Below are 27984 nucleotides of genomic sequence, written 5' to 3'. Positions count from 1 at the left end.
TTGATAATGATGACGTCATATCCGGCTTTTTGTAAAAATTGAGGCGGCTCACGTAATCGAACTTCACTAGTGACAGTGGCTGCTAAGTTCCAATTCTTTTCGTCAATTTCAAATCCTAATTTTCTTCTCTAAAATCCTTCTGAACAGGGTGGGCTGTATTGTTTTCTTACCAGAATTCTTTCGATGTACTGCATTGGAAAATATTGCAAAACATTTATCCAACTAATATGTTATTGTGTAAAATGAAAGTGAAGGCTGATAAAAACTGTACATATTGTGAGAATGAACTTGATGTATTGGAGCATTTTTTCTTTGAATGCCCAACCGTGCTCAGATTTTGGAAATATATTGAAATGTACATATTAGTAAACATTGGCGAAAGAATTAGGTTGAATGTTACAGATGTGCTTTTTGGTATTAAAAGTAACAGCAAAAATATGAAGAAGATTAATCACATTATTTTAATCGCAAAGATGTGCGTAAGCATTTTTTAAAAAACCGATTCACGATTAACACTGGAAATTATTTTTGGAAATCATGTTGTTTTGAGATTTCGTTAGTCTGAAGTTTTATTAATTAAAAACAAATTATTGTTTATTTTCTTTGATATAAGGTAAAGACAGCCATACATTATGATGCGAATATTGTTTTTAAAAAAGATCAATATATGATGACATATGATCATTTTGATGCTACACATGTTGACACGTATATTTTTTTCACGTATGACTATTTTTAGTCCTTTTGTATAATGTAAAAGTTTTTCTGAACCGCATGTAAATGAGAGAGTATGTGTGCAAACAGAAAATACAGTTACCATGTTTGTTATCTTGTGTTTTATTAATTGAATAAAATTTAAAAAAAGAAATTAAAACAAAAAAAGTTGAGGCGGCACTGTCACACCCTCATTTTTTAATCAAATTGATTGAAATTTTGGCCAAGCAATCTTCGCCGAAGGCCGGACTTCGGTATTGCATTTCCGCTTGGTGGCTTAAAAATTAAAAATCTGAAAATTGTAAACAAAATAATGTTTTTATAAAACGATCCAAATTTACGTTCATCTTATTTTTCATCATTTTCTGATTCCAAAAACATATAAATATGTTATATTTGAATTAAAAACAAACTCTGAGAATTAAAAATATAAAAATTATGATTAAAATTAAATTTTCCAAATCAATTTAAAAACACTTTTATCTTATTCATTGTCGGTTTCTGATTTCAAAAACTTATAGATATGATATGTTTGGATTACAAACACGCTCAGAATGTTTGCATGTTTTAACATAGAGGGGAAATCGAGACGAGGGTCGTGGTGTATGTGTTTCTGTGTGTGTGTGTGTGTGTGTGTGTGTGTGTGTGTGTGTGTGTGTGTGTGTGTGTGTGTGTGTGTGTGTGTGTGTGTGTGTGTGTGTGTCTGTCTGTCTGTGCGTGTAGAGCGATTCAGAGTAAACTACTGGACCGATCTTTATGACATTTTACACAAGAGTTCCTGGGTATGATATCCCCAGAGGAATTTTTCTTTTTTAGGATAAATGTCTTTGATGACGTCATATCCGGCTTTTTGTAAAAGTTGAGGCGGCACTGTCACACCCTCATTTTTTGTTATCAAATTGATTGAAATTTTGGCCAAACAATTTTCGACGCTGGCCGGACTTTGGTATTGCATTTCAGCTTGGAGGCTTAAAAATTAAATATTGACTTTGGTCATTAAAAATATGAAAATTGTAATTAAAATTATTATTTTATAAAACGATCCAAAATTACGTTTATTTTGTTCTTCATCATTTTCTGATTCCAAAAACATATAAATATGTTATATTCGGATTAAAAACAAGCTCTGAAAATTAAAAATATAAAAATTATTATGAAAATAAAATTTCCGAAATCGATTTAAAAACAATTTCATCTTATTCCTTGTAGGTTCCTGATTATAGATATGATATGTTTGGATTACAAACACGCTCAGAATGTTAAATCAAGGGAGGTACAGAAAAGCGTGCTATGCAGCACAGCGCGACCACTACCGCACTATTCTGGCTTGTCGATTTGACTGCCTTTAATTTGCCACGAGCGGTGGACTGACGAAACTACGTGTATGCGGTCTTGGTGAAAAAAGCAGTGCGTTCAGTTTCATTCTGTGGGTTGGACAGCTTGACTAAATGTTGTTATTTCGCCTTACGCGACTTGTTTATTTTGTTTCTCAGATCAGCCGTCCGTAACTCTCAAATAAATCAATAAATAAGAAATCACAAGCAAGTGACAAAATGCGCTTATGACAACATATCATAAAACAAAGGGTAGCTAAATTCTTTATTTTGAAATGATATTTTCTGTAAGGTAATGGTATTACTTTGGTCTTGACAGCACCTGTATCCAGCCATTTTTGTTTGCATGATTATGAATACATGTGTTGTGACGAACTCGCTCCAAATTGAAATGTTCTACTTTTGAACACACGTTTTGTTACCAGTTGTGAACAGTGTGAAATACTATATGATTCTACTCGGGAAAGTAGCACACATTGTAAACACGTAATAGTATTTACCATGCGAGCTTATTATTCCAGTAGAATCATATACAACTGGTTCAAACTGTGTTCAAATGTGTGTTCAAATGTGGAACACTTCAGTTTACAGTGCAGCGACTGAAAATACTCCCTCGCATAAACGTTTGAACGTTTCTGGAACAGGCCAGCCTTTTTCATGTGTTCTTAGTTATCGCTTCACGCCTGAAAATGGCGCGGACTTTGAAGGGCTCTGGGTTGGCAGTGAGACCCAGAATGCTCTCTTGTGATGGCGGCTGTGCGCCTTCCGGTGGCAGGAAGCGGAAACGCTGCAGGAGACTCGCCACGTAGAGGTACAGCTCCGTCTGGGCCAGGCTCTTACCCATGCACATTCGTCGGCCTGAAGCAGCACACATACAAATCCGGAACAGATCGGCTGCTAACGTTCTAAAATCTAAATCAAAATAATGATAAGAAACATTCAGGCATGGGAATTTATTTAAAGACAAATCTCTGAAAATTAGGGGGGTTCCGGGTTGTTTTTAAATCTAGATTCAAATCTGCGCAATCTGGCGCATTCGGGGAGTATGTTTCATAAATTTTACACAACATAAAACCTGACGGAATTTAATGTATGTCTTGTACGGACGATCGTTTTAATCCTTTAACTGAATTAAGATATTACTGGAGTACACTTCCTCTTTCACACACATGTAAACAGCAACATCTGTTCTAATAAATCTGTTCGCAACAGCGACTCACGCGGGATGAATCTAACTGAATGAAGGGGTGGTGTTATGGAGGACATTGGCCATACTAGGCAAATTGTCTTTTTCGATATTTGTTCGATTTTTTTCTTCTTGGAATAGGAATTTCTGTCTCTGAAATGTGCAGCTTTTCTCGGATATCCTCGGATCCGAGGAGAATTCCCATGCCTGAAGGTTCGTCAATGAGTCGTTTGATTTTTAGACAAAACGAAAGATTCCTACGTCGACCTGTTTGTCTAGGTATGCCTGTCCACTGCTGAGACCATTATGTCCTTGGGCTTGTGCAGGGTTCGTTTTGACTCATATTAAACGGTTCATAAACTAACCGTTCTTTGTTCGTGTATGTGTGTGAGTGTGTGTGTGTTTGTGAATGTGTGTGTGTGTGTGTGTGTGTGTCTCTGTGTGTGTGTGTGTGTGTGTGTGTGTGTGTGTGTGTGTGTGTGTGTGTGTGTATGGGCGCCGGTGTGCGAATGCGTGTGTATGCAAGCGTGTGTGTGTGTGCAAGCGTGCGTGCGTGCGTGCGTGCGTGCGTGCACGCGTCTACCTGATTTTCTATGTCTGTCCCTTTTTGTGAGATCGCGCGCGCATGCGAACATATACATGTATGTGAAAAAGTAATCATTCAAACACGCTGCTTACCGAGAGAAAACGGAATGTGTTCATCGGGTTTGATCAGAGTTCCATCTGGGGAGATAAACCTCTCGGGCCGGAAGCTGAGCGGATCAGTCCACACATCCGGGTCGTGCATTGCTGACTCAAGGTTGGGCAGAACCATCGTGCCCTTTGGAATGACGTAATCACGGAAAGTGACGTCACGTGTGACGCTGTGAGGTAAGGAGAAGGGAACGTTCACGGACAGTCTCAACGTTTCCAAAATGGTGGCCTCCACGTACACCGTATCTGTCCTATCCTGGAATTTAAACAGAAAAGGATCTATTGAAATCTACGCATCTATGTCCCCGGACAAGGTCACAAAGAAACTGTTTTCTGTTCTTTGGCGCCACGAAAAAAATACACCTCTGTAACTGAAATAACTCTGACAACTGTCGCTGGAATACACCGCAACAAATTAATGTATCGTTACTCTACTTTGTCTTTGTAACTGAAATTAATCTCTGTGCCACTATTGCTACGGTACCCAGAATATAGTGGAAGGGCTTCTGACGGGCGCAGTGGCCTAGTGGATAAGACATCGGCCTCCTAATCGGAAGGTCGTGAGTTCAAAACCCGGCCACGGTCGCCTGATGGGTTAAGGGTGGAGATTTTTCTTATCTTCCAGGTCAACTTATGTGCCTTATCCTCTTCGTGTGTACACGCAATTAGACCAAGTGCGCACGGAAAAGATCCTGTAATCCATGTCAGAGTTCGGTGGGTTATAGAAACACGACCATACCCAGCATGCTTCCCCCGAAATCGGCGAATGCTGCCTGAATGGCGGGGGAAAAAAGGTCATACACGTACAAATCCACTCGTGCAAAAAATACGAGTGAACGTGGGAGTTTCAGCCCATGAACGAAGAAGTGGAAGTGGAAGGGCTTCTAATATGGACGTGCTTCACAGTTTACTTACAATGACGTCAACAACCTACAAATAGAACCACGGCGTAAGCAGTGCATTCCTAATCTTCACTCTTTGAAATGGACCACCTCCAGTTCTGACAAATTAACGGTGCTAGAGCGCTCAAAATAATTTCTTTTGCCGCATTTACCCTCTCTGGATAAATTTCACATGTAGACAGCAACAAACCCGTTAAGACTTTTTTCTTCTTTTTTTTAAAGCAGCGTTCACTCCAAATTTGACGTTAAATACGGATTATTTTCTGTCCACAAACAGTTGAGGGGAAACTATACCTGCGCAGAGTCAGCGGCGCTGCATGCTACGATAGGGATTATGACGAGTACTTGGCCAGTTTTCTCTTCACGCAACGTGTAGCGGGCTGGGGAAAAAAAGAATTACCTCTATAATCTGCTGTGCGTGTGCTGTCCTGCTGAAGTTACGTAGGTGAGCGCCGGGCCTTATTACTTACAAATTGCTGTATATGACAGCTAAGACTATGTTTGTTGAATGTTGCAGTGTTGGCCCCGTGACTGGAACAATCCTCTGTACTTTTATTCAAACGAACTTAATCCAAGACCAAACGCACCTGCAGTGAGGGCAGGCGGTCAGCTCCAATGACACGGTCCACCTCCTGGTGACACCTGTCCTGCACGTGGGGGTGACGTAACAAGTGGACAATGACCCACAGCACGGTGGTGGCCGACGTCTCCGTGCCCGCTGCCCACAGGTCAAACAGCGTCTTCAACAGGTACGTCTCTGTCGACATAATAGAACATCAGTCTTAGACAGGTGAATTCTTGACATGATCTGATTGTGCTGATGATGTATCGGCGTGTCGGACTTACTCACAAAATCGCCCAATAGTTTGTATCAGAAAATAATGAACCGCCGAAGAAACGGACATCAGGCTAAACAAGTCGCGTAAGGCGAAAATACAACATTTAGTCAAGTAGCTGTCGAACTCACAGAATGAAACTGAACGCAATGCAATTTTTCAGCAAGACCGTATACTCGTAGCATCGTCAGTCCACCGCTCATGGCAAAGGCAGTGAAATTGACAAGAAGAGCGGGGTAGTAGTTGCGCTGAGAAGGATAGCACGCTTTTCTGTACCTCTCTTCGTTTTAACTTTCTGAGCGTGTTTTTAATCCAAACATATCATATCTATATGTTTTTGGAATCAGGAACCGACAAGGAAACAGATGAAAGTGTTTTTAAATTGATTTCGACAGTTTAATTTTGATAATAATTTTTATATTTTTGATTTTCAGAACTTGTTTTTAATCCAAATATAACATATTTATATGTTTTTGGAATCAGAAAATGATGGAGAATAAGATGAACGTAAATTTGGATCGTTTTATAAAAAATAATTTTAATTCCAATTTTCAGATTTTTAATGACCAAAGTCATTCATTAATTTTTAAGCCACCAAGCTGAAATGCATTACCGAAGTCCGGGCTTCGTCGAAGATTACTTGACCAAAATTTCAACCAATTTGGTTGAAAAATGAGGGCGTGACAGTGCCGCCTCAACTTTCACGAAAAGCCGGATATGACGTCATCAAAGACATTTATCACACACACACACACAAAAACGTTCGGGAATATCATACCCAGGAACTCTCATGTCAAATTTCATAAAGATCGGTCCAGTAGTTTGGTCTGCATCGCTCCACACACACACACACACACACACACACACACACACACACACACACACACACACACGCACACGCGCACGCACGCACGCACATACATAAATACACACATACACCACGACCCCCGTCTCGATTCCCCGTCTATGTTAAAACATTTAGTCAAAACTTGACTAAATGTAAACAAGTCGCGTAAGGCGAAAATACAACATTTAGTCAAGTAGCTGTCGAACTCACAGAATGAAACTGAACGCAATGCAACGCAGCAAGACCGTATACTCGTAGCATCGTCAGTCCACCGCGCACGGCAAAGGCAGTGAAATTGACAAGAAGAGCGGGGTAGTACTTGCGCTGAGAAGGATAGCACGCTTTTCTGTACCTCTCTTTGTTTTAACTTTCTGAGCGTGTTTTTAATCCAAACATATCATATGTATATGTTTTTGGAATCAGGAACCGACAAGGAATAATAATAATAATAATACGAATATTTATAACGCGCACATATCTCACCAACAGGCGACTCAATAAGATGAAAGTGTTTTAAATTGATTTCGACAATTTAATTTTGATAATATTTTTTTTTTATTTAATTTTCAGAGCTTGTTTTTAATCCAGATATAACATATTTATATGTTTTTGGAATCAGCAAATGATGGAGAATAAGATGAACGTAAATTTGAATCGTTTTATAAAATATTTTTTTTTTACAATTTTCAGATTTTTAATGACCAAAGTCATTAATTAACTTTTAAGCCACCAAGCTGAAATGCAATACCGAAGTCCGGGCTTCGTCGAAGATTACTTGACCAAAATTTCAACCAATTTGGTTGAAAAATGAGAGCGTGACAGTGCCGCCTCAACTTTCACGAAAAGCCGGATATGACGTCATCAAAGACATTTATCAAAAAAAAGAAAAAAACGTTCCGGGATATCAATCCCAGGAACTCTCATGTCAAATTTCATAAAGATCGGTCCAGTAGTTTGGTCTGAATCGCTCTACACACACGCACGCACACACACACATACACCACACCCTCGTCTCGATTCCCCCCTCTACGTTAAAACATTTAGTCAAAACTTGACTAAATGTAAAAAAGGACAATGTTTGACACAATCTGTTTGTCATGATGATACATCATTATCAGTTTCTTAAATTTGGCTAAATTCCCAGTGGTTTCAAATCTGCCAGAAAAAAAGTGAATTATCCAAGAGATGGACATCAGACGCACGGACGACATCGGCCAGAGGCAAAATAAAACCCACCCCAAAAGCCTGCCGTAGTTGGCTGGAAGATTAAAAACAATCCTTGCCACACAAGCATAATTATGAAATAATCAGGCTGATGAATTGACCGTTGACGATTTGTCTTTGCCACTGTGCTGCCGTTGGCTCGTGATTCAAATCAATAATGCTTGCAACACGATCAAATGTTATTAAAGTAAATACATTTACGCAGTGCAAGGATTTGTTTTCATCAGCAAATTTGCCACACACAAAAATGATCATGCAAGTTTTGGCAATTTTTCAAAGTTAAAGATAGTTCCTTGTGTCATCTTTCCGCCCCTATCCCCCACCTCCAACCTTACCCCTCCCCCCCCCCCCCCCTCCCCCCTCCTCCTGCCCCACCCAATCTTGGGAAAAGTGTGGACTTACCATTTACAGTCGTTTTTTTGCCATTGCCATGTTGTCCGCTCATTTTATTCAAGTAACCTTCGACGAAGTTTTGGTAGTGCATCGAATCCTCCTTCTCTTCGTCTTTCTCTAATTTCTTCCTCAGTTTCTCTCTCTGCTCCCTGATGCACGGCAATAACAGGTTGTCCTCTATCATCTTCACTCTCTTCAAAATAGCCTGGTGAAAAAGTCAGACGTGGTAAAGGTATTCATTATTGTATGCGAGTGTGTGCGTGTGTGTATGTGTGTGTGTGTGTGTGTGTGTGTGTGTGTGTGTGTGTGTGTGTGTCTCTCTCTCTCTCTCACTCTCTCTCACTCTCTCTCTCTCTCTCTCCCTCTCTCTCTCTCTCTCTCTCTCTCTCTCTCTCTCTCTCTCTCTCTCTCTCAAGAAGTGTCAATATAGACATGACAAAGCAAGTTCTCTGGCATCAAAGGTAAATTATTCTTCTGAGTTTTGAAAAGAGTTCAAGAGTGTGGCTGGACAGCTAAAAAGTAGTGTGAGTGTTAAAATATGTTTACAGGAGTGGTATGATTATTTTAAAGGAGTATATAGATGTGAGCATGATGAAATGGATAATGAAGAAATTGGGAAAAACAATGTGGGTCATGACAGTAATGCTAAACTCGATGACGACTTGAGTTTGAATGAAGATTTTTCTGGCGAAGAAGTTTTGCAGGCTGTGAACAAATTAAAGAATGAAAAATCCTGTGGCACAGATGGTATTTTTACTGAAATGTTGAAGTCTGGTGGCCAGCATGTTATTATTCTTTTGACGAAATTGTTAAATATGCTGTGTTCCGATCTGGTGTTTATCCAAAGTTGTGGGCAGAGGCAATTATAATACCAATTTACAAGAAGGGGGATTTGCATTTGGCTGATAATTACAGAGGAATTTCCCTATTGAATATTATCGGAAAATGTTATACCTCCATATTAAACCAGAGATTGTATGATTATATGCATGCCAATGAAAAGATTTTCGAAATCAAGCATGTTTTCGAAAAAATTATTCCACAACTGACCAAATTTTCACTTTGTATGCAATTGTTCAAAAATGTCTTAACAGAAAAGGTTACAAGTTGTATGTGGCATTTGTGGATTTCCAGAAGGCTTTTGATTCTGTCAACCATGGCAAGCTGCTGGAAGTTATTTCACGAGAAGGTGTTACAGGTAGATTGCATTGTGCCTTGAAGGCTATGTATGCTAGTTTGATGTCATGCGTGCGAGTGAAAAACGAATATTCTGAGTTTTGTTATTGTCCAAAGGGTGTCAGACATGGGTGTGTGCTGAGTCCTTCACTTTTTTCCCTTCTTATTAATCAACTTGCGGTACATATAACCTCTGTGGGAAAACATGGTATACAGATGTTGCCAGGTTTGATGGAGATATTTATTCTCCTCTTTGCGGATGATGTTGTTCTGTTTTCCTCCACCCTTATTGGACTACATACACCTTCAGAAAAATTTAATATTATGCGATCAGAAGAAGACAGCTGTTTTCTGAGGTAAATATTACATGAATATATATGTTAATCTTGATTTCTTTTAGTACAAACATTCCACTCATTTTTTTAACATAATTTTGCCCCCCCCCCCCCCCCCCCCCCCCCCCCCCCCCTGGTTTGTATATGGGTCTGTGGCCTTAGTACTATAAACCATTCAGTGTTCATATATCTCTTTCTCTCTCTCTCTCTTTTTCTCTCTCTCTCTCTCTCTCTCTCTCTCTCTCTCGTTTTCTATGAAACACACACACACACACACACACACACACACACACACACACACACACACACACACACACACACACACACACACCCACACACACACACACAGACAAAAACAGACTGACATTCAGACAGACATCCACAGACAGACAGACAGCTATTCGCCTTTTGACTCATCCCTAACCTTCGAGCGGAAAGGGTCGAAAGGCAGATACTCCCTCAAGGGGATGAAGCTGAAATTCTCAATGAAGAAGATGTCGTAGAGAACCTCTTCCATGGCTTTTATACAGGACTTGAAGACTGGGTCGTGGTAGTCGTAGCGCTTGCCGAACACGATGGAACAGATGTTGTTGGAGATGCTCACGTGTGTCAACTCTGACAGGTCCGCCGGTTTACCTGCAACCACAGATGTATACGCTTCACCAAAAGATAGCAGACTTTCCCTTTGTATACACTTCACCAAAAGGCCAGAAAATGTAGTTGTGTTCATGTAATCTTCACCAAAAGATAGCAGACTTTCCATTTGTACACTCTTCGCCAAAAGATAGCAGACTTTCCATTTGTACACTCTTCGCCAAAAGATAGCAGACTTTCCATTTGTACACTCTTCGCCAAAAGATAGCAGACTTTCATTTGTACACTCTTCGCCAAAAGATAGCAGACTTTCCCTTTGTACACTCTTCGCCAAAAGATAGCAGACTTTCCCTTTGTATACACTTCGCCAAAAGATAGCAGACTTTCCCTTTGTATACACTTCGCCAAAAGATAGCAGACTTTCCATTTGTATACACTTCGCCAAAAGGCCAGAAAATGTAGTTGTGTTTATAAACTCTTCATCAAAAGATAGCAGACTTTCCCTTTGTATACACTTCGCCAAAAGGCCAGAAAATGTAGTTGTGTTTAAAATAAACTCTTAACCAAAAGATAGCAGACTTCCCATTTGTATAATCTTTACCAAACCGCCAGAAAATGTTGTTGTGTTTTTGCATTAAGTCGAAACACATAGACAGGGAATCGAGACGAGGGTAGTGGTGTGTCTTCTGCGCCCAAACTTGGCTTTGCGAAGAATTCGCACAGACTTTTTACCGACAATTAAGGACCAAAGTTTCGCGCAGCGAGCTTCGTGAAGTCAACTTCGCCGAATTAATATCGAGCTTGAGGGAGCATGATCGACAGACATTATATTCTCACCATTGAGGTCTTCGATGGCTTGCAGGTAGTGCGTGACCTCCTCCATGATTTGCACCTGTAGGTAGGAGTGCCCCATGCCCAGGTGACTGAGGATCTCCGTGCTCACCTTACGCTGCTCTTTGTTATCGTTACCTGACGATCCGGACAATCCTGAAATACACAGAGGATGAAAGTCGCTTATGTTCTTGTTACCTGAAGACCCGGACAATCCTGCAATACACAGAGGATTGGGTTGCTTGTGTTATCGTTACCTGACGATCCGGACACTCCTGAAATACACAGAGGATGAAAGTCGCTTATGTTCTTGTTACCTGAGGACCCGGACAATCCTGAAATACACAGAGGATGAAAGTCGCTTATGTTCTTGTTACCTGAAGACCCGGACAATCCTGAAATACACAGAGGATGAAAGTCGCTTATGTTCTTGTTACCTGAAGACCCGGACAATCCTGAAATACACAGAGGATGAAAGTCGCTTATGTTCTTGTTACCTGAAGACCCGGACAATCCTGAAATACACAGAGGATGAAAGTCGCTTATGTTCTTGTTACCTGAAGACCCGGACAATCCTGAAATACACAGAGGATGAAAGTCGCTTATGTTCTTGTTACCTGAAGACCCGGACAATCCTGAAATACACAGAGGATGAAAGTCGCTTATGTTCTTGTTACCTGAAGACCCGGACAATCCTGAAATACACAGAGGATGAAAGTCGCTTATGTTCTTGTTACCTGAAGACCCGGACAATCCTGAAATACACAGAGGATGAAAGTCGCTTGTTCAGTCAAATGCTTAATTGTTATTCTCTCAGGTGTCAGGAGACTGTGCCCGCATAACTCTCTCTTTCTCTTGTTGCATAGATGTGTGTATTTATAGCGCTTATGTCCCGTTGTTCCTCAGATCTAAAATACATATGCATAGCTATTGATCTGAAATGAAGGGGGGGGGGGGGAGTTGACATAACTATCGAATAGCAGGTGCCATCAAATACTGACCCATGCCCTGAGAGACCCTGTCCACTAGGTAGGAATGCGGGCGGCCATAGAAGGCTTGACCATGTTTTGGAGAAAGAGAGAGAGAGAGAGAGAGAGAGAGAGAGAGAGAGAGAGAGAGAGAGAGTGAGTGGACATAACCATAGAATAGCAGGTGCCATCATATACTGACCCATGCCCCGTAAGACCCTGTCCACGAGGAAGGAGTGCGGGCGGCCGGAGAAGTCTTGACCATGCTTGACCAGCGCGTCCCGTATGGCCTGGTAGCCGTTGAGCACCACCACCAGCTGCCCGCCCCGATAGAAGCTGAACACATCGCCGTACTTCTCTCGCCACTCGCTGAATTTCTTCCTGGAAAACAATACAATACAAAACAATACACTACACTACACTACACTACACTACAATACAATACAATACAAAACAATACAATACACTGCGATACACTACACTACACTACACTACACTACACTACACTACACTACACTACACTACACTACACTCGCTAAACTTCTTCCTGGAAAGGAAACACAAAGGATCTCTAGATGTATGTCGGGGAAGGGTGGGGGGAGGGGGGGCACACCCATCAACTACCAATCAACGGACTAACTCAACGAAGGAACAAAAGCCCTATTGGAAAACCTAGATTACCGTTGTCGTTGGTGTTGTTTTGTCTATCTGCCACTTAAAGATAGTACACATAAGACGCCATTTTGAAAAGTTTTCTGACGATTTGGACCATACACATTTCAAAGTACATTCGCTGTACTGCTGTAATTTAGAAACACCTGCAATGATTTGCTCAAAACTGCTCCGAAACTATGCCAAATAATTAAATGAATTTTAATCAGCGAGCGGTTTGCTTCGCCCAGCTCTCCTGTGTCAGGAGCCGGATTCCGTTCGTCATCATATTTTATTTAGTCCTCATAGATACCCATTCGTCAAAGCAGATTAAGACCGTTGGATTGAGGAAGTCAAACCTACAGTCTAGCAAACGCATGCATATTCCGTGTCATACCGGGCTAAAACACTTCGCATAATATAAACAAACACACAGCCGTTGGAGAATATCACGGTCTGAAATGACTACCAAAACACAGCATTAAGATTTGAAAAATAAAACGCTCAAACACTAATTCTAAGACCTTCCTCGTGTGTGTTGTCATCTAATCAACACCAAAAACGAAGGCTCTGTATCTCTCGGCTCAATTTCAAATCTGTATCTCTAGGAATAGCGCATGAAATACTCAGGTGCGAAGTGTGGGACGAAAATTATGACTGACGCAAAGAGAGGACACAATGAGAATTACAGTTAGGGATTCCCACTCACGCTTTGGAGTACACAGTCGATGGGGGTCGTGTACCACCCATACTTTCTAAAGAAGAATACAACGTAAAAAGTATTGGTCGTACACGACCCAGGCCATCCGAACAGGGATAAACACCGTAATATACCTTCTTTAATTCACCATGGGTCGTCCACGACCCACAACATCCGGACTGTGTAGTTCAAATGAAGTCGTTAATTATTTGTTTGTTTTCAAAGATAATCATTTAAAATAATGGTCAATAGGAAGGTTTCATGGCGATTGAGGATTACATGAAGTCTAAATCCAAAACTCCCAATAGTTTTAGAGATACAGACACATTAGTGAGGCTGTGTGTCGGGACGACCCAGGAAGCACGTTTAATGTTCTTAAGGTATTCCTGGTGTGTGGTCACATCATTACAACCCCGCACCTGAACTGTATACAGTCGGGCCCGCTTAAAAGGAGCGCTCGGTGACCAAATTTTTTACTCGAGGTTCCTTATAACAGAGCTCTCGGGTATAAGGAGTAACCCAAGCCCAACTACCTTATAAGCGGGCTTCTGCATTTTCAGTGTCAGTATTAGCAATTCTTCTTCTTCTTCTTCTTCTCTCTCTCTCTCTCTCTCTCTCTCTCTCTCTCTCTCTCTCTCTCTCTCTCTCTCTCTCTCTCTCTCTCTCTCTCTCTCGCTCTCTCTTTCTCTCGCACAGCGGATTGAAAATCAATGCCCCTTTAGGCTCATGTCTATGGAACAACAGTAATTTGTTCCTCTCTGTTCAGACATTTTCACTTCTGCATCCAGATCGAAGGTAGCGCATTTAGCGATGAACGGAAGTTTCCGCGAAAGCAAAGGCGGATAATTCTCCCCTAACAGGATTGATGAAATAATTCGACGTACTTTCGGTTTGAAGCCGGTGGAAGAAAATGTAAGTTTTACGCCCTCACGGCAAAGCCATTTGGGACATGTTACACGAGAAAACCCGGCTTTGTATAAAAATTAAAAATTAAAATGCAGGGGGGGGAGGGATGGGGAAGTAGACAGCTGGCTGCCGGCTGCTAGAGGAGACCTGAAATGGGCTAGGGACCGGGTTGGGTCGTCTTGGGTCAGTGCTGAAATAGTTACTTTATTGGCTGTTGGCCGAACGGACACCCGGGCTTCATATTTTTGCATGCATGTATTCGTGTTTCCAAGGCCTGAGGCTTTCGCTGTGACCCTGGGATCTTTATCGTGCGCATGCGTGCACACGGGGGTGTTCGGACACCGAGGAGAGTCTGCACAAAGTTGACTCTGGGACACACATCCCGCGCCGAACTTGGGGGTTGAACCCACGCTGAAAGTGACAACCGGTTTTAAAGCCAGCGCCTCTACCGACTGGGAAAACTCCCCACCCAATATGTTGGGGTCAAGAAGTTCCATGGAGGGCGGGGGGGTATGGAGTAACACCCAAGCAGAGCCGCGCTAGGGGTACGCATTACCGTGAAGCTGGCAGTCAATGCTGCCAAATGTCGTCTGTCTACCACTCGGTGGTGACTTAATGTGGGTCTATGTAAGCAGATGCCAGCGCAAGCAATCTGATGCAGAGTCAGGAGGCGATTTGGTACAAGAGAACCTTAGAGGCCACAGCCTCGGCCGTCTAAGGGATCTGTGTGTCTGGAGGCACATTTGGTTTCTGAGGTTCAAGCGGAGCTGTTGCCTCTGCTCCCAAGTTCCCGTGTCTGGAGGCGTTTTTGGTATGGAAGCAAACCTGTAGGTTGGGGCCTCTGCCTTTCAGGATGCCAGGACTACAAAATGTGTGTCTTGAGACACATTTAGCGTAAGATTCCAGAAGTGGATCTGTGCTGTGCTGGGTCTGCTGCAAGCACACTAGAACCAGCTCGCAACAGTTGAGGTGAACAGATTGGTGACCAAGACCATCATCGGTTTCTCTCCGAGTGATGGGTGTGGGCGTAGAAAGTCTCCCAGACTTTGAAGCCGGTGCTATTGGCACTCCTTATAACCGGACTCAGGGCCTGTTTGGGGCCTATTTTTCACTCCTAATAAGAGAGGTATCGTATAACCGAGCTCCTTCTAAGCGAGTTTTCGTAAGTCATAACAAAGAACAATGTAATTCGGGGATTTTTTTTCTTTCTCCTTATAAAAGAGGTTCCTTATAACCGAGCTCCTTATAAGCGGGTCCGACTGTATCTCTTGGGGCGATGAGAGACATTTTTCTTGTTAGACATTATCACTTTAGTAGACCAGTCGACAAAAGGCGTCTAGCTGCCATGTCAGTATAGACCAGACGACAAAAGGCGTCTAGCTGCCATTTCAGTATAGACCAGTCGACAAAAGGCGTCTAGCTGCCATGTCAGTATAGACCAGTCGACAAAAGGCGTCTAACTGCCATTTCAGTATGGACCAGTTGACAAAAGGTGTCTAGCTGCCATTTCAGTATAGACCAGTCGACAAAAGGCGTCTAGTTGCCATGTCAGTATAGACCAGCCGATAAAAGGCGTCTAGCTGCCATTTCAGTATAGACCAGTCGACAAAAGGCGTCTAGCTGCCATTTCAGTATGTAGACCAGTCGACAAAAGGCGTCTAGCTGCCATGTCAGTATAGACCAGTCGACAAAAGGCGTCCAGCTGCCATGTCAGTATAGACCAGTCGACAAAAGGGTCTAGCTGCCATTTCAGTATGGACCAGTCGACAAAAGGCGTCTAGCTGCCATTTCAGTATGTAGACCAGTCAACAAAAGGCGTCTAGCTGCCATGTCAGTATAGACCAGTCGACAAAAGGCGTCTAGCTGCTATTTCAGTATAGACCAGTCGACAAAAGGCGTCTAGCTGCCATGTCAGTATAGACCAGTCGACAAAGGGCGTCTAGCTGCCATTTCGGTATAGACCAGTCGACAATAGGCGTCTAGCTGCCATTTCAGTATGTAGACCAGTCGACAAAAGGCGTCTAGCTGCCATGTCAGAATAGACCTGTCGACAAAAGGCGTCTAGCTGCCATTTCAGTATAGACCAGTCGACAAAAGGTTTATATTCTTTGAGAGGTATGCCTCCTCTCTTCGTATGGACCTTTCATTTCAAATACCATTTTTAATTACACAATCTTATAGTGTGAGGCTGCAGTTGCTCCCACAATGGAAAATAATGACAGTGGACAAGCAAATAAGCGATTTGGGCTTCGGACTTCGGATACTTGACTTGTAACATCTTTATGTCGTCAGTGCAAAACTCAAGAAAGATCTATTGCAAGTTTACAATTTGTTGTAACTGAAACAAAATCGAGGCTAATTTTTGACTCACAAATTCTGTTGACCTTATTTTACATTTAAAGATCGAAGTAACTGCGGTATGGTTGTGTAACTGTTCACTGAGAGAAACTACTTTGGAGAGTTAAATTTGCATTTTACCGATTTTTCCATGAGGTATTGTTTACATGGACAGACGGGCGCGGTGGCCTAGTGGATAAGACATCGGCTTCCTAATCGGGAGGTCGTCAGTTCAAATTCCGGCCGCGGCCGCCTGGTGGGATAAGGGTGGAGATTTGTCCAACCACCCAGGTCAACTTATGTGCAGACCTGCTAGTGTCTTATCCCTCTTCGTATGTACACGTAAGCACAAGACCAAGCGCGGTAAGGGAGAGGAAAGAGAAAACAGGACAGGGAAAAGTCACTGCCTGAAGTATTCAATAAAGCCACACTCAAAAAAAAGAAATTACCACATATGCAGGTTTTCAATTCACATTTTTGCAAAGTATCTGCACAAGCATGTGTGCCTCTGTGAGTATGTTCGTGGCTGCTTTCATGGGGTGCCTGTATCCTCAGGAATTTGAGGATTTCTTTTATCTCTCTTTTTCTGACACCGTTGATTTAACGTCATTTTTACAGGACAGGTTTTTTTCCTTTCAGTTATAAGTTGTAGTAGTTTTAGGACAAGTAGAGCTCGCTCACCAGTAGCAAAGACTCACTCAATCCACCAGTGTGTCTGAGCTAGTGTGTGTGATGGGGGGGCTTCTCCCGTGACCGGCCACCTGCAATGTACGGACAGGTTTGCACTGGCCCTAGGGTGTCCGTTCATGAGAGGTACTGCTGTAGCAGTAAAACTAGTGTGAAACATAAGTAATCAATTTATCCACTTGACTATATTCACAACAGGGACCTATCACTCTTCTTTGCATGTTTTTATGCCTACGTATTTTTAAATACTCTGCAACACATGTAACCCAAATTCAACATGTGCCCGTACAATACCGCTTCTTTGTGAAATCATTTCTTCGGCCATGTTGATTTTAATCAACCAATTTTCTTGTCTTCTATTTCTTCTTGTTTGTTACCCCTCAATGGGCGAGGGCCGGATGAAAAAAGCATGTATACATTGCTTATTCTGTTACCCTCATAAAATAAATCAGTTTCAATTCAATTCAATTCAATTCTCTCTCTCTCTCTCTCTCTCTCTCTCTCTCTCTCTCTCTCTCTCTCTCTCTCTCTCTCTCACTCTCTCTCTCACTCTCTCTCTATCTCTCTCTCCCTCTCTCTCTCTCTCACTCTCTCTCTCTCTCACTCTCTCTCTCTCTCTCTCTCTCTCTCTCTCTCTCTCTCTCTCTCTCTCTCTCTCTCTCTCTCTCTCCTTCGTACACCTCTTATCTGTTTTCAAACCTTCACCCACATAAATGTATGTTACGTGTAAGTATATTGCATGTACGTGCCAATGTATATTTTCAAACATGTGCTTCAATATTAACAGCTATTGTGTTTTCAGCGTAGCAATAGGGTCCGATATTTAGACGAGACAAGTACATGTATAATGCGACGAGTCGAAGACGAGTCGCATTATACTTGTTCGAGTCTAAATATCGGACCCTATTGCTACGCTGAAAACACAATAGCGATTATATAGCTGTTCTGACCTTGATTTGTTGTTCCAAACTTACAAAATGACAGTTTTTGAGTCGATGCGTTGATATCAGGTTTTGATAGCAGACGCCGTTTCTTATGCGCATTAGTTTTGCGCAGGTGCCACACTGACTTTGGAAAAAAACTCGAATTGACAACACAGCTGTTAAACAGCTTTTTATTAGTTCATTCGTATACAACAAAAAGAAGTTTGAGTTTTTTTAATTTTGAGTAAGACTACTTATGAAGAAGACCAAAACACAACATCAACGGAAAACTAGAAACAACTGAAGAACTAGGATGCAACAAGGAGAAGAGAACAGCTAATCCGTACAACGCGAGCAGACGGCAAGAAGTTTTCAGTTTGGGTGAATGGCATTTATACTTGTCTCGTCATGAAGCGAACTTTTCCACCTAAGTTATAAACGACTACATGAATGTTAGTGCCATGGGTTGTACATCAATACTTCAGGGGGGAAGTGGGGTATTTAGTGTAGAGTTACGAGATAAGACTGAAAAGCGGAATGCGAAACTGAGTTTGTGCTATGGTTTGTGTTAGTCGGCAACTGAGCTCACACAGGCACACAAAAACGGCTGTTCCGTTTTACTCCCCTGTTTGTACTACATCTTTCGACTTTGGGCATTTTGTGGTGTTTAGGGACAGAAAATAATTGGTTTAGTCCTGTTTCAACTCAACAACTCAACTCAAATTTATTAATCCATATGGAAATTATGTTGTAACAATACTCATTTCCAATCAAAAGAATAAGAATGCATACTAAACACAGTCTCACTAACGCAAACAGTCATCCGTCAAGTCAAGTCTGCCAACTCACAACTCACTCACACAACAACAGCAACAGCAATACAATTTAACAAAAACCATAATTCCAATAACAAAAAGACGTCCAAGAGTCCACCTCCACATCCACGCGCACACAAGGTTTACAAAGCACCACATGTCGACTAGAACACCGCACATTTGGGCTACGGTAATACAGTTACTAAAAATACATACATTACAGATAACCCAGCAACAGAGTACAGTAATAATTATGACAGAGAAACATGATAGAGGCCTCTAACATGTGATTGGTTGAAAGCATGGATAGCTCTGGGAACAAAAGAATTGCGGAAACGTGACGTTCTAGCAACCATAGCCCTCAGTCTACCACTCCTGTCAATGCGTCGAGAGTCAAATTCAGGTTTCAGTGGGTGTGTCTCGTCAGCCAAAATTGAGGTCAGTCGGTCAGTCAGTCGTCTCTGGCAAACTGATTCAATGGTCTCTTGTTTCCTGCCTACAACAGATCCAGCCTTCTTGACTAGCTTTTCTAGCCTGTCACTATCCTGTTTACTAAGGTTACCCCCCCAGCACACACATGCATATGTCAACACGCTACCAACAGTGGACAGATAGAACATTTGCAGGATGTCATTACGAACAGAGAACGATCTAAGCTTCCTTAGACAGTACATGCGCGTGTGCGCTTTCTTCAAGATTTGGTCAGTGTTGGCATGCCAAGACAGCTTGTTGTCGATCACTACACCTAGGTAGCGATAGCTTTCAACCTGTTCGACTTCAACACCAGCTATCACGATAGGCTTGTGTGCTACCTTTTTTCTTCTAGTGTCAAAAATCATTTCTTTAGTTTTTCCTGTGTTCAAGTCCAGGTAATTCTCGTCGCACCAGTCCACAAAGCTGCTAACTTCTTGTCTGTAGTGTGTGTCATTGTCGTCAGTAATCTGTCCTGTAAGTCCAGTATCGTCAGCAAATTTGTCGATGAAGCACGACCCGTGAGAACTCCTGCAGTCAGCAGTATACAGGGAGAACAGAAAAGGTGACAATACTGTTCCCTGCGGAGCTCCTGTGTTGGTATTCAGTACACTAGATAGCGCGGTCTGCGGAGCACCGGTGTTTGTGTTCGGGCCATTAGATGGTACTGTACCAGCCCTAACAAACTGGGGTCATCGGGAAGTTAGCAGAAAATGGTATGCTATCGACATTTGTAAAGCTGAAAAACATTCACGGGAAGAATTTCAAGTTGTCAGTGTATGCTGTTGTCGATCAGTGAAACATCGTGTGGTACAGGTGGGTAATCCGGAACCATGCGTCTCTGTTATTGACAATATGCTTTTGGATATTGAGAAAAATGGCCGACTTCCGTAGCATTATGCTTTGATGATCGGAAGAGACCATCCAATCACAGCCCCCGAATTCCCCCACGTGTTCATCAGAATAGCTATATATAATAATACAAAATAAAAACAAATTAAAAAAAGTGATACCTGGGGTCTTTCTCCAGCAAATGCAGGTGGCCCAACACGGGTAGCGCTGTTCCTGGTCCCGGGGGAAGGCCGGGGGGTATACGGATGGATTTTCGCCACAGCCAGGTGACAACGAAGACTGTCACGAAAAGCGTTACCGTTGTCGTCTCAAACACTGAGGCAAGCAAAGCTAACAGCTGCAGCATGGTGAGATTTCGCGCAGTTAGTTGTCGTTGGCCGCCAGTGTTGGTGGCGGTGAAGTTGTCGCGGTCTCTGCCGTTGACGTCGTCGTTGTCTTTCTTTCTCGGTTATAGTTGTTTTAAAATCTGTTATGGGAAAGTAGTGTTACCCTTTACATCTCCCTAAAAAGCTACTGTGTCTGCTTGCGACAATTGTAGATACTGTCAAGAATTGATGAAGTACTTTCTTTGGTTAACGTTTCTGTCCTCAAATATCTCTGAGCTTACGAACTACAACCTGAACTACACATTACAGCGCCGCGTGTCCACACGGTTTTACATGGGTGTATGCAAATATGGCTTTGATGCTAAGAAAAGATGTTAACTCGCACACCAAACAGACTTGAGAATTAACTGATCGCACGCGGCTTGGGTTTGTGTTAAACGTCACTGCCTGTGCACTCAGTCTCTGGTAATGCCGAGTCAGAGTCCTTGACCCTTCTGGGCCGGGTTGAGCCAGTGAAATTAGATCGTCACACAAAAGAGCGCCAACCACGGGGATATATACTAGACTTTTTCTCTGCGGCACAAACTGGCAACTCGCAACATAAATATACTTCACCCACACACAATGTCAATTTTATGTCTTACTGACTTCAAAGAGCACCAACCACGGGGATATATACCAGACCAGAACTGACTCTATTATACATTCACTTGTGACCAGACTTTATCTCTGTGGCACTGTGACAAACTGGCAACTCATAACATAAATTTACTTCACCCACACACAATTTCAGCTGTATGTCTTGCTTCACTGTCTGTGCGCCGGATCAAACCCCCTGCAGGAGAAGCTGTTTGGCGACCTGCAGTGGCCCTAAAGAACTTGAGACGGCGGCATTCGTGCGTGCTACAGTAGTGGCTGTCTAATACTAATAGCCAGAAAAAGGAGCGAACGAGAAGAAGACTGTGCAGTCGACCACAGCAGTCACTGATTCGTCTAGGTCTGGGTGCCCCGTGAATCGACATGTATATATATATAATCATTGTATCTATTCATTGTATACACACTGAGAACTGGGTACGTGTGTACCAGTCACTGACAACACGGAGATAGTCTGCATCAAAAACTCTACACTGATAACTCGGTCAGTTTCACCGTCCTCTTCCATCTGATGGTTAGCAGAATATGTGGGAAAATATTACAATAAGAAAGCAACATTTCATGTCATTAATTTACAAAGATATCATCTTTTCTAATGCCGTGCTGGTCAAGTAGACTATAGGGATCTGCTGGCTACACTGAAACGGGCGGGATATTGCTCGGATTGGTCGGTCTTTTCGGGAAATTTGCCGAACTAGCCATATAATAGTTTCGGTAACTCGGAAGTTTGAATTAAGGCAGAGTTCTCCAGTGTGAACGACACGGCTCACCATCTCCACACAGGCCCACAACTTGATAAATAACCTCAGTGGATGCTTTCCGTTTAAACTAGTGCAAATTGTGTATCAACTTAGTTTCTGAAAGGCTAGAAGTATAATTTATCCACATTTGCACGCACTGACTGACTCCACTGACAAACACACACACGCACACACACTAACATTAACACACACACACACACACACACACACACACACACACACACACACAGGCAAACACACACGACACACACACACTGACACACACGCACGCACGCACACACATACATACACACACATACACACACACACTCATGCACGGACACACGCACGCGGCACACACACACACACACACACACACACACACCGTGAGACACACACGTACTACACCCCCCTCCCCCAACCCCCCGCACACACACGCTGAGTTTCCTGCCCTGTCTACAAAGAAGGATGACTATATTTAGTTTCAAACGGTCCGTCAGTATAGCGTAACCACAGCACCACCCTGGCCAGGGGGTGGGGTAAGAGAGGTGGGGGCGGCAGGGAAATGGGGGTAGGGTGGTGGTGAGCGGGGGTGGTGAGCGGGGGTGGGGACAGTGCTCTGTGAATGGACTTGCATTGTCTTATCGTGTGGCTTTGCCACGTACTGTTTGCTGTTTTGTGCGCCTTGATATGAGTCGCCTTGTGGTGAGATATGTGCGCGTTATAAATTCTCGTATTATTATTATTGTTGTGTTTTGGCGGGCCTGACACATGACAGTGCTGTTGCACGCGCCTCTATAACGATAAATTCCTTCTGGTGCAGATCGCATGCACTTTAGCATAATGTCATGTGCAGTTACACGCGCCTCTAAAACGATAAATTCCTTCTGGTGCAGATCGCATGCACTTTAGCACAATGTCATGTGCAGTTACACGCGTCTCTAATACGATAAATTACTTCTGGTGCAGATCGCATGTACTTTAGCACAATGTCATGTGCAGTTACACGCGCCTCTGAATACGATAAATTCCTTAGTTGTGCAGATCGCATGCACTTTAGCATAATGTCATGTGCAGTTACACGCGCCTCTAAAACGATAAATTCCTTCTTGTGCAGATCGCATGCACTTTAGCATAATGTCATGTGCAGTTACACGCGTCTCTAATACGATAAATTACTTCTGGTGCACGGATCGCATGCACTTTAGCACAATGTCATGTACAGTTACACGCGTCTCTGAATACGACAAATTCCTTCTTGTGCAGATCGCATGCACTTTAGCACAATGTCATGTGCAGTTACACTACACGCGCCTCTAATACGATAAATGCCTTATGGTGCAAATCGCATGCACTTTAGCACAATGTCATGTGCAGTTACACTCGCCTCTAAAACGATAAATGCTTTCTGGTGCAGATCGCATGCACTTTAGCAAAATGTCATGTGCAGTTACACTCGCCTCTAAAACGATAAATTCCTTCTGGTGCAGTCGGATCGCATGCACTTTAGCACAATGTCATGTGCTGTTACACGCGCCTCTAAAACGATAAATTCCTTCTGGTGCAGATCGCATGCACTTTAACGTGACCTGGGATAACAGCGTCCACACACTCCAACCTGATTACAACGACCAACCAAGGGACCTTTCACAAGTGGTCGTTATAGACAGGTGCTCGCTATGGAAAGGCCGGTGGATTGTAAAACAAATCTTCCGGGATCCTTTGGCATAGTCGTAATGGGCAGGTAGCCGTTATGAAGGGGGTCGCCATGCAGGACAGGCTCGACCGTGCAGAGTAAAAACAAGTCGCGTAAGGCGAAAATACAATATTTAGTCAAGTAGCTGTCGAACTCACAGAATGAAACTGAACGCAATGCCATTTTACTCGTAGCATCGTCAGGCCACCGCTCATGGCAAAGGCAGTGAAATTGACAAGAAGAGCGGGGTAGTAGTTGCGCTAAGAAGGATAGCACGCTTTTCTGTACCTCTCTTTGTTTTAACTTTCTGAGCGTGTTTTAAATCCAAACATATCATATCTATATGTTTTTGGAATCAGGAACCGACAAGGCATAAGATGAAAGTGTTTTTAAATTGATTTGGACAATTTAATTTTGATAATAATTTTTATATATTTAATTTTCAGAGCTTGTTTTTAATCCGAATATAACATATTTATATGTTTTTGGAATCAGCAAATGATGGAAAATAAGATAAACGTAAATTTGGATCGTTTTATAAATGTTTGTTTTTGTTTACAATTTTCCGATTTTTAATGACCAAAGTCATCAATTAATTTTTAAGCCACCACGCTGAAATGCAATACCGAAGTCCGGGCTTCGTCGAAGATTACTTGACCAAAATTTGAACCAATTTGGTTGAAAAATGAGGGCGTGACAGTGCCGCCTCAACTTTCACGAAAAGCCGGATATGACGTCATCAAAGACATTTATGAAAAAAATGAAAAAAACGTTCGGGGATTTCATACCCAGGAACTCTCATGTCAAATTTCATAAAGATCGGTCCAGTAGTTTAGTCTGAATCGCTCTACACACACACACACACGCACGCACACACACACACACACACACACACGCACGCACATACACCACGACCCTCGTTTCGATTCCCCCTCGATGTTAAAATATTTAGTCAAAACTTGACTAAATATAAAAAGCTACACCCTGGTTTAGCCTTCTTCTCAGGGTAGTCTTTTCTATTTTTTAACCGCTGACGTCTGTTTTAGTGCAAAATTAATTCAGTCTGAAGAAATCCTCGCTCTGCAAAGCAGGCAGTTAGGCTGTGTATTATTGGTATGTTCCAATTGAGAGGGTGCTCCGATCTCATGTAAATGCCTGACCAGATATGCGGTGTTTACATGATCGTTTGGACGTGAAGGACGGCATCTTAAAGTCAAGCAAAAATATATGTTGGATTAGGGTCACGTGACCAAAAATAATAGGATCGTTAGGTCGGCTTTTTTTCTTTCTTTTACAAAAAATTTAGTCGAATTCAAAGGAGGTTACTTCCCTTAGTCTCGATATGGTTCGCAAAATGTGCCAAAAGTTTAGTTTTTTTTTATGAAAAACAAATTTTATGGTCGGCTGGAAAACATTAGGTCAGGTTACCCTAAACCAACATATATTTTTATTTGGCCTAACTGCGCTACAAACCGACTTCAATGTCATTGTTGAAAGAATGATGTCCCCTAAACTTGTCTTACTTCTTTTTGGTGTGACTCACTCGGCTCCAAAGTGCACAGTCATGGTCGTCTCTTGCGTATAATCCAAGCAGCAGTGACACTTCCATGAATACAGTATTTGGACACTTTTAGGTTTTTGCGCATTCGCTTCTGCGCAGGTTTATAAGGAAAACGCCGACGAACCGCGTCAATTTAAAAAGCAAAAGAAAGGTATTTCACCTTTTCTTTTCTTTTTTGTGTGTTACATTTAGTCAAGTTTCGACTAAATGTTTGTACATAGAGGGGTAATCGAGATGAGGGTCGTGGTGTATGTGTGTGTGTGTGTGTGTGTGTGTGTGTGTGTGTGTGTGTATGTGTGTGTATGTACAAAGTGATTCCGAGAAAACTACTTGGACCTATCTTCATGAAACTTCACATGAGAGTTCCAGGGTATGGTATCCCTAGACCTGTTTTTCATTTTTTCGATAAATGTCTTTGATGACGTCATATTCGGCTTCAAGTGAAAGTTGAGGCGGAACTGTCACGCCCTCATTTTCTTACCAAATCGATTGACATTTTGGCCAAGCAATCTTCGACAAAAGCCGGGCTTTGGTATTGCATTTCAGCTCGGAGGCTCAACAATTAATTAATGATTTTGGTCATTAAAAATCTGAAAATTTTAATTAAAATTATTTTTTTAGAAATCGATCCAAAAATAAATTCATCTTAGTCTGCATTATTTCCTGATTCCAAAAACATATAGATATGTTATATTCGGATTATAAATAAGCTCAGAATATTAAAAATCTGAAAATTATAATTAAAATTATAATTTCAGAAATCGATTTAAAAACAATTTCATCTTATTCCTTGTCAGTTTCTGATTCCAAAATCATGTAGATATTATATATTTGGATTAAAAACAAGCTCAGAAAGTAAAAAAGAAAAAAAAAGAATAGAGATAGGTACAGAACAGCACGCTATCCTGCAAAGCGCAACCGCGACAGCGCTATACTGGTTTGTCAATGTCACTGCCTTTTCCACGTGCGGGGGATTCACGATATGCTATACGGTCCAGGTACGAAAAATGCAATGCGTTCAGCTTCATTCTGTGAGTTCGACAGATTGACTAAATGTATTAATTTCGCCTTACGCGACTTGTTTTAATTTAATCTGCATATTGTCAAGAACACCCGCCGGGAACGGTTGAATTATAACAACAGATCTTCAGACCCCCGTCCGGCCTTTCTCTCCGCCCTGGCTACTCAGGGAACCACGTCTGTGTAAAATGTCATATTTTGGTCAAAAACACAAATAACGTATAATATTTGATATACGTCACTTTTATGAATGCAAAAAATGACTATATTGAAGGCTATTGATGGAATGAGCTCCAAAAGTGGGCATAATGACGTCATTTGTGTCTTTGATCGAAGAAAAAGCATACTTTTGGCCGCCATTTGTGTCTCCCTTTTTGGCTCACGTAAGTGTAGCCTATGCGATGCTAAACTTTGTCTGTCTGTGCGTGCGTGCGTGCGTGCGTATGTGTGTATGTCTGTGGTAGAAACTTTAACATTTGAAGACGTCACATTATGGCGTAAGAGGGTTAGACGTCACGCGAAGGAATTACTGAAAGTCTCGGGCATTGTTATTTTGAGCGGGCCGAGACTAGTTTTTTCTTCGAAATCGGCCATTGGCAGTCGTGCCCCTGTAAGTAGGCTACATGCAGACAGACAGATCTAGATATAGTGTCTCGCTTTCTTACGGTGTGTGTGTATGTGTGACGGAGTGATTGAGTTTGTGTTACTGTTTGTCGATTTCTTACGTGAGCCTTGAAGGCTTCGCCTCTTGTTACATTTAGTCAAGTTTTGATTAAATGTTTTAACGTAGATGGGGGAATCGAGACGAGGGTCGTGGTGTATGTGTGTGTGTGTGTGTGTGTGTGTGTGTCTGTCTGTGTGTGTGTGTGTGTGTGTGTGTGTGTGTGTGTGTGTGTGTGTAGAGCGATTCAGAGTAAACTACTGGACCGATCTTTATGAAATTTGACATGAGAGTTCCTGGGTATGATATCCCCAGACGTTTTTTCCATTTTTTCGATAAATGTCTTTGATAATGTCATATCCGGCTTTTTGTAAAAGTTGAGGCGGCACTGTCACACCCTCAATTTTCAATCAAATTGATTGAAATTTTGGCCAAGCAATCTTCGACGAAGGCCTGACTTCGGTATTGCATTTCAGTTTGGTGGCTTAAAAATTAATTAATGACTTTGGTCATTAAAAATCTGAAAATTGTAAAAAAATTTTTTTTAAATAAAACGATCCCAATTTACGTTCATCTTATTCTTCATCATTTCTTGATTTCAAAAACATATACATATGTTATATTCGGATTAAAAACAAGCTCTGAAAATTAAAAATATAAAAACTATGATCAAAATTAAATTTCCGAAATCGATTTAAAAACAATTTCATCTTATTCCTTGTCGGTTTCTGATTCCAAAAACATATAGATATGATATGTTTGGATTAAAAACACGCACAGAAAGTTAACGAAGAGAGGTACAGAAAAGAGTACTATGCAGCACAGCGAAACCACTACCGCGCTAAACAGGCTCGTCAGTTTCACTGCGTTTTGCACGAGCGGCGGACTACTGTCATTGTGAAAAAATGCAGTGCGTTCAGTTTCATTCTGTGAGTTCCACAGCTTGAC

General features: G+C 42.0%; 1 protein-coding gene across 3 annotated transcripts; it reads right to left on the bottom strand.

Annotated features, from left to right (window-relative positions):
• Window positions 1-2295: 2295 nt before the first annotated feature.
• On the bottom strand, window positions 2296-21804 carry LOC138965363 (cytochrome P450 2B5-like). 3 transcript variants are annotated; one of them, XM_070337500.1, is made up of 9 exons: window positions 21483-21804; window positions 20537-20841; window positions 12236-12414; window positions 11072-11221; window positions 10065-10276; window positions 8139-8334; window positions 5417-5586; window positions 3913-4183; window positions 2296-2906 (listed from the first exon to the last, which is right to left on the bottom strand). In XM_070337500.1, the coding sequence occupies exons 2-9, from the start codon at window positions 20719-20721 to the stop codon at window positions 2704-2706; spliced, it is 1566 nt and encodes a 521-aa protein (XP_070193601.1). In that variant the 5' UTR covers window positions 20722-20841; window positions 21483-21804; the 3' UTR covers window positions 2296-2703. The 3 variants fall into 3 exon arrangements, with proteins under 3 accessions (XP_070193601.1, XP_070193602.1, XP_070193600.1); XM_070337501.1 differs by having other exon boundaries at window positions 21487-21804; XM_070337499.1 differs by having other exon boundaries at window positions 20537-21804.
• Between the last annotated feature and the right edge of the window lie 6180 nt (window positions 21805-27984).

This window comes from Littorina saxatilis, linkage group LG4 (assembly GCF_037325665.1).
Source record: "Littorina saxatilis isolate snail1 linkage group LG4, US_GU_Lsax_2.0, whole genome shotgun sequence".
NCBI lineage: Eukaryota > Metazoa > Mollusca > Gastropoda > Littorinimorpha > Littorinidae > Littorina > Littorina saxatilis.
This window is presented reverse-complemented; position numbering and strand designations above follow the sequence as displayed.

Coding starts and splice junctions, on each gene's coding strand:
- LOC138965363 (XM_070337499.1), bottom strand. CDS start 20,721: ATGCTGCAGCTGTTAGCTTTGCTTGCCTCAGTGTTTGAGACGACAACG. Junction 11,222..12,235: donor CAGGGTCTTACGGGGCATGG/GTCAGTATATGA, acceptor TGTGTATTTCAG/GATTGTCCGGATCGTCAGGT. Junction 8,335..10,064: donor TCGACCCTTTCCGCTCGAAG/GTTAGGGATGAG, acceptor CTTTTTCACCAG/GCTATTTTGAAGAGAGTGAA.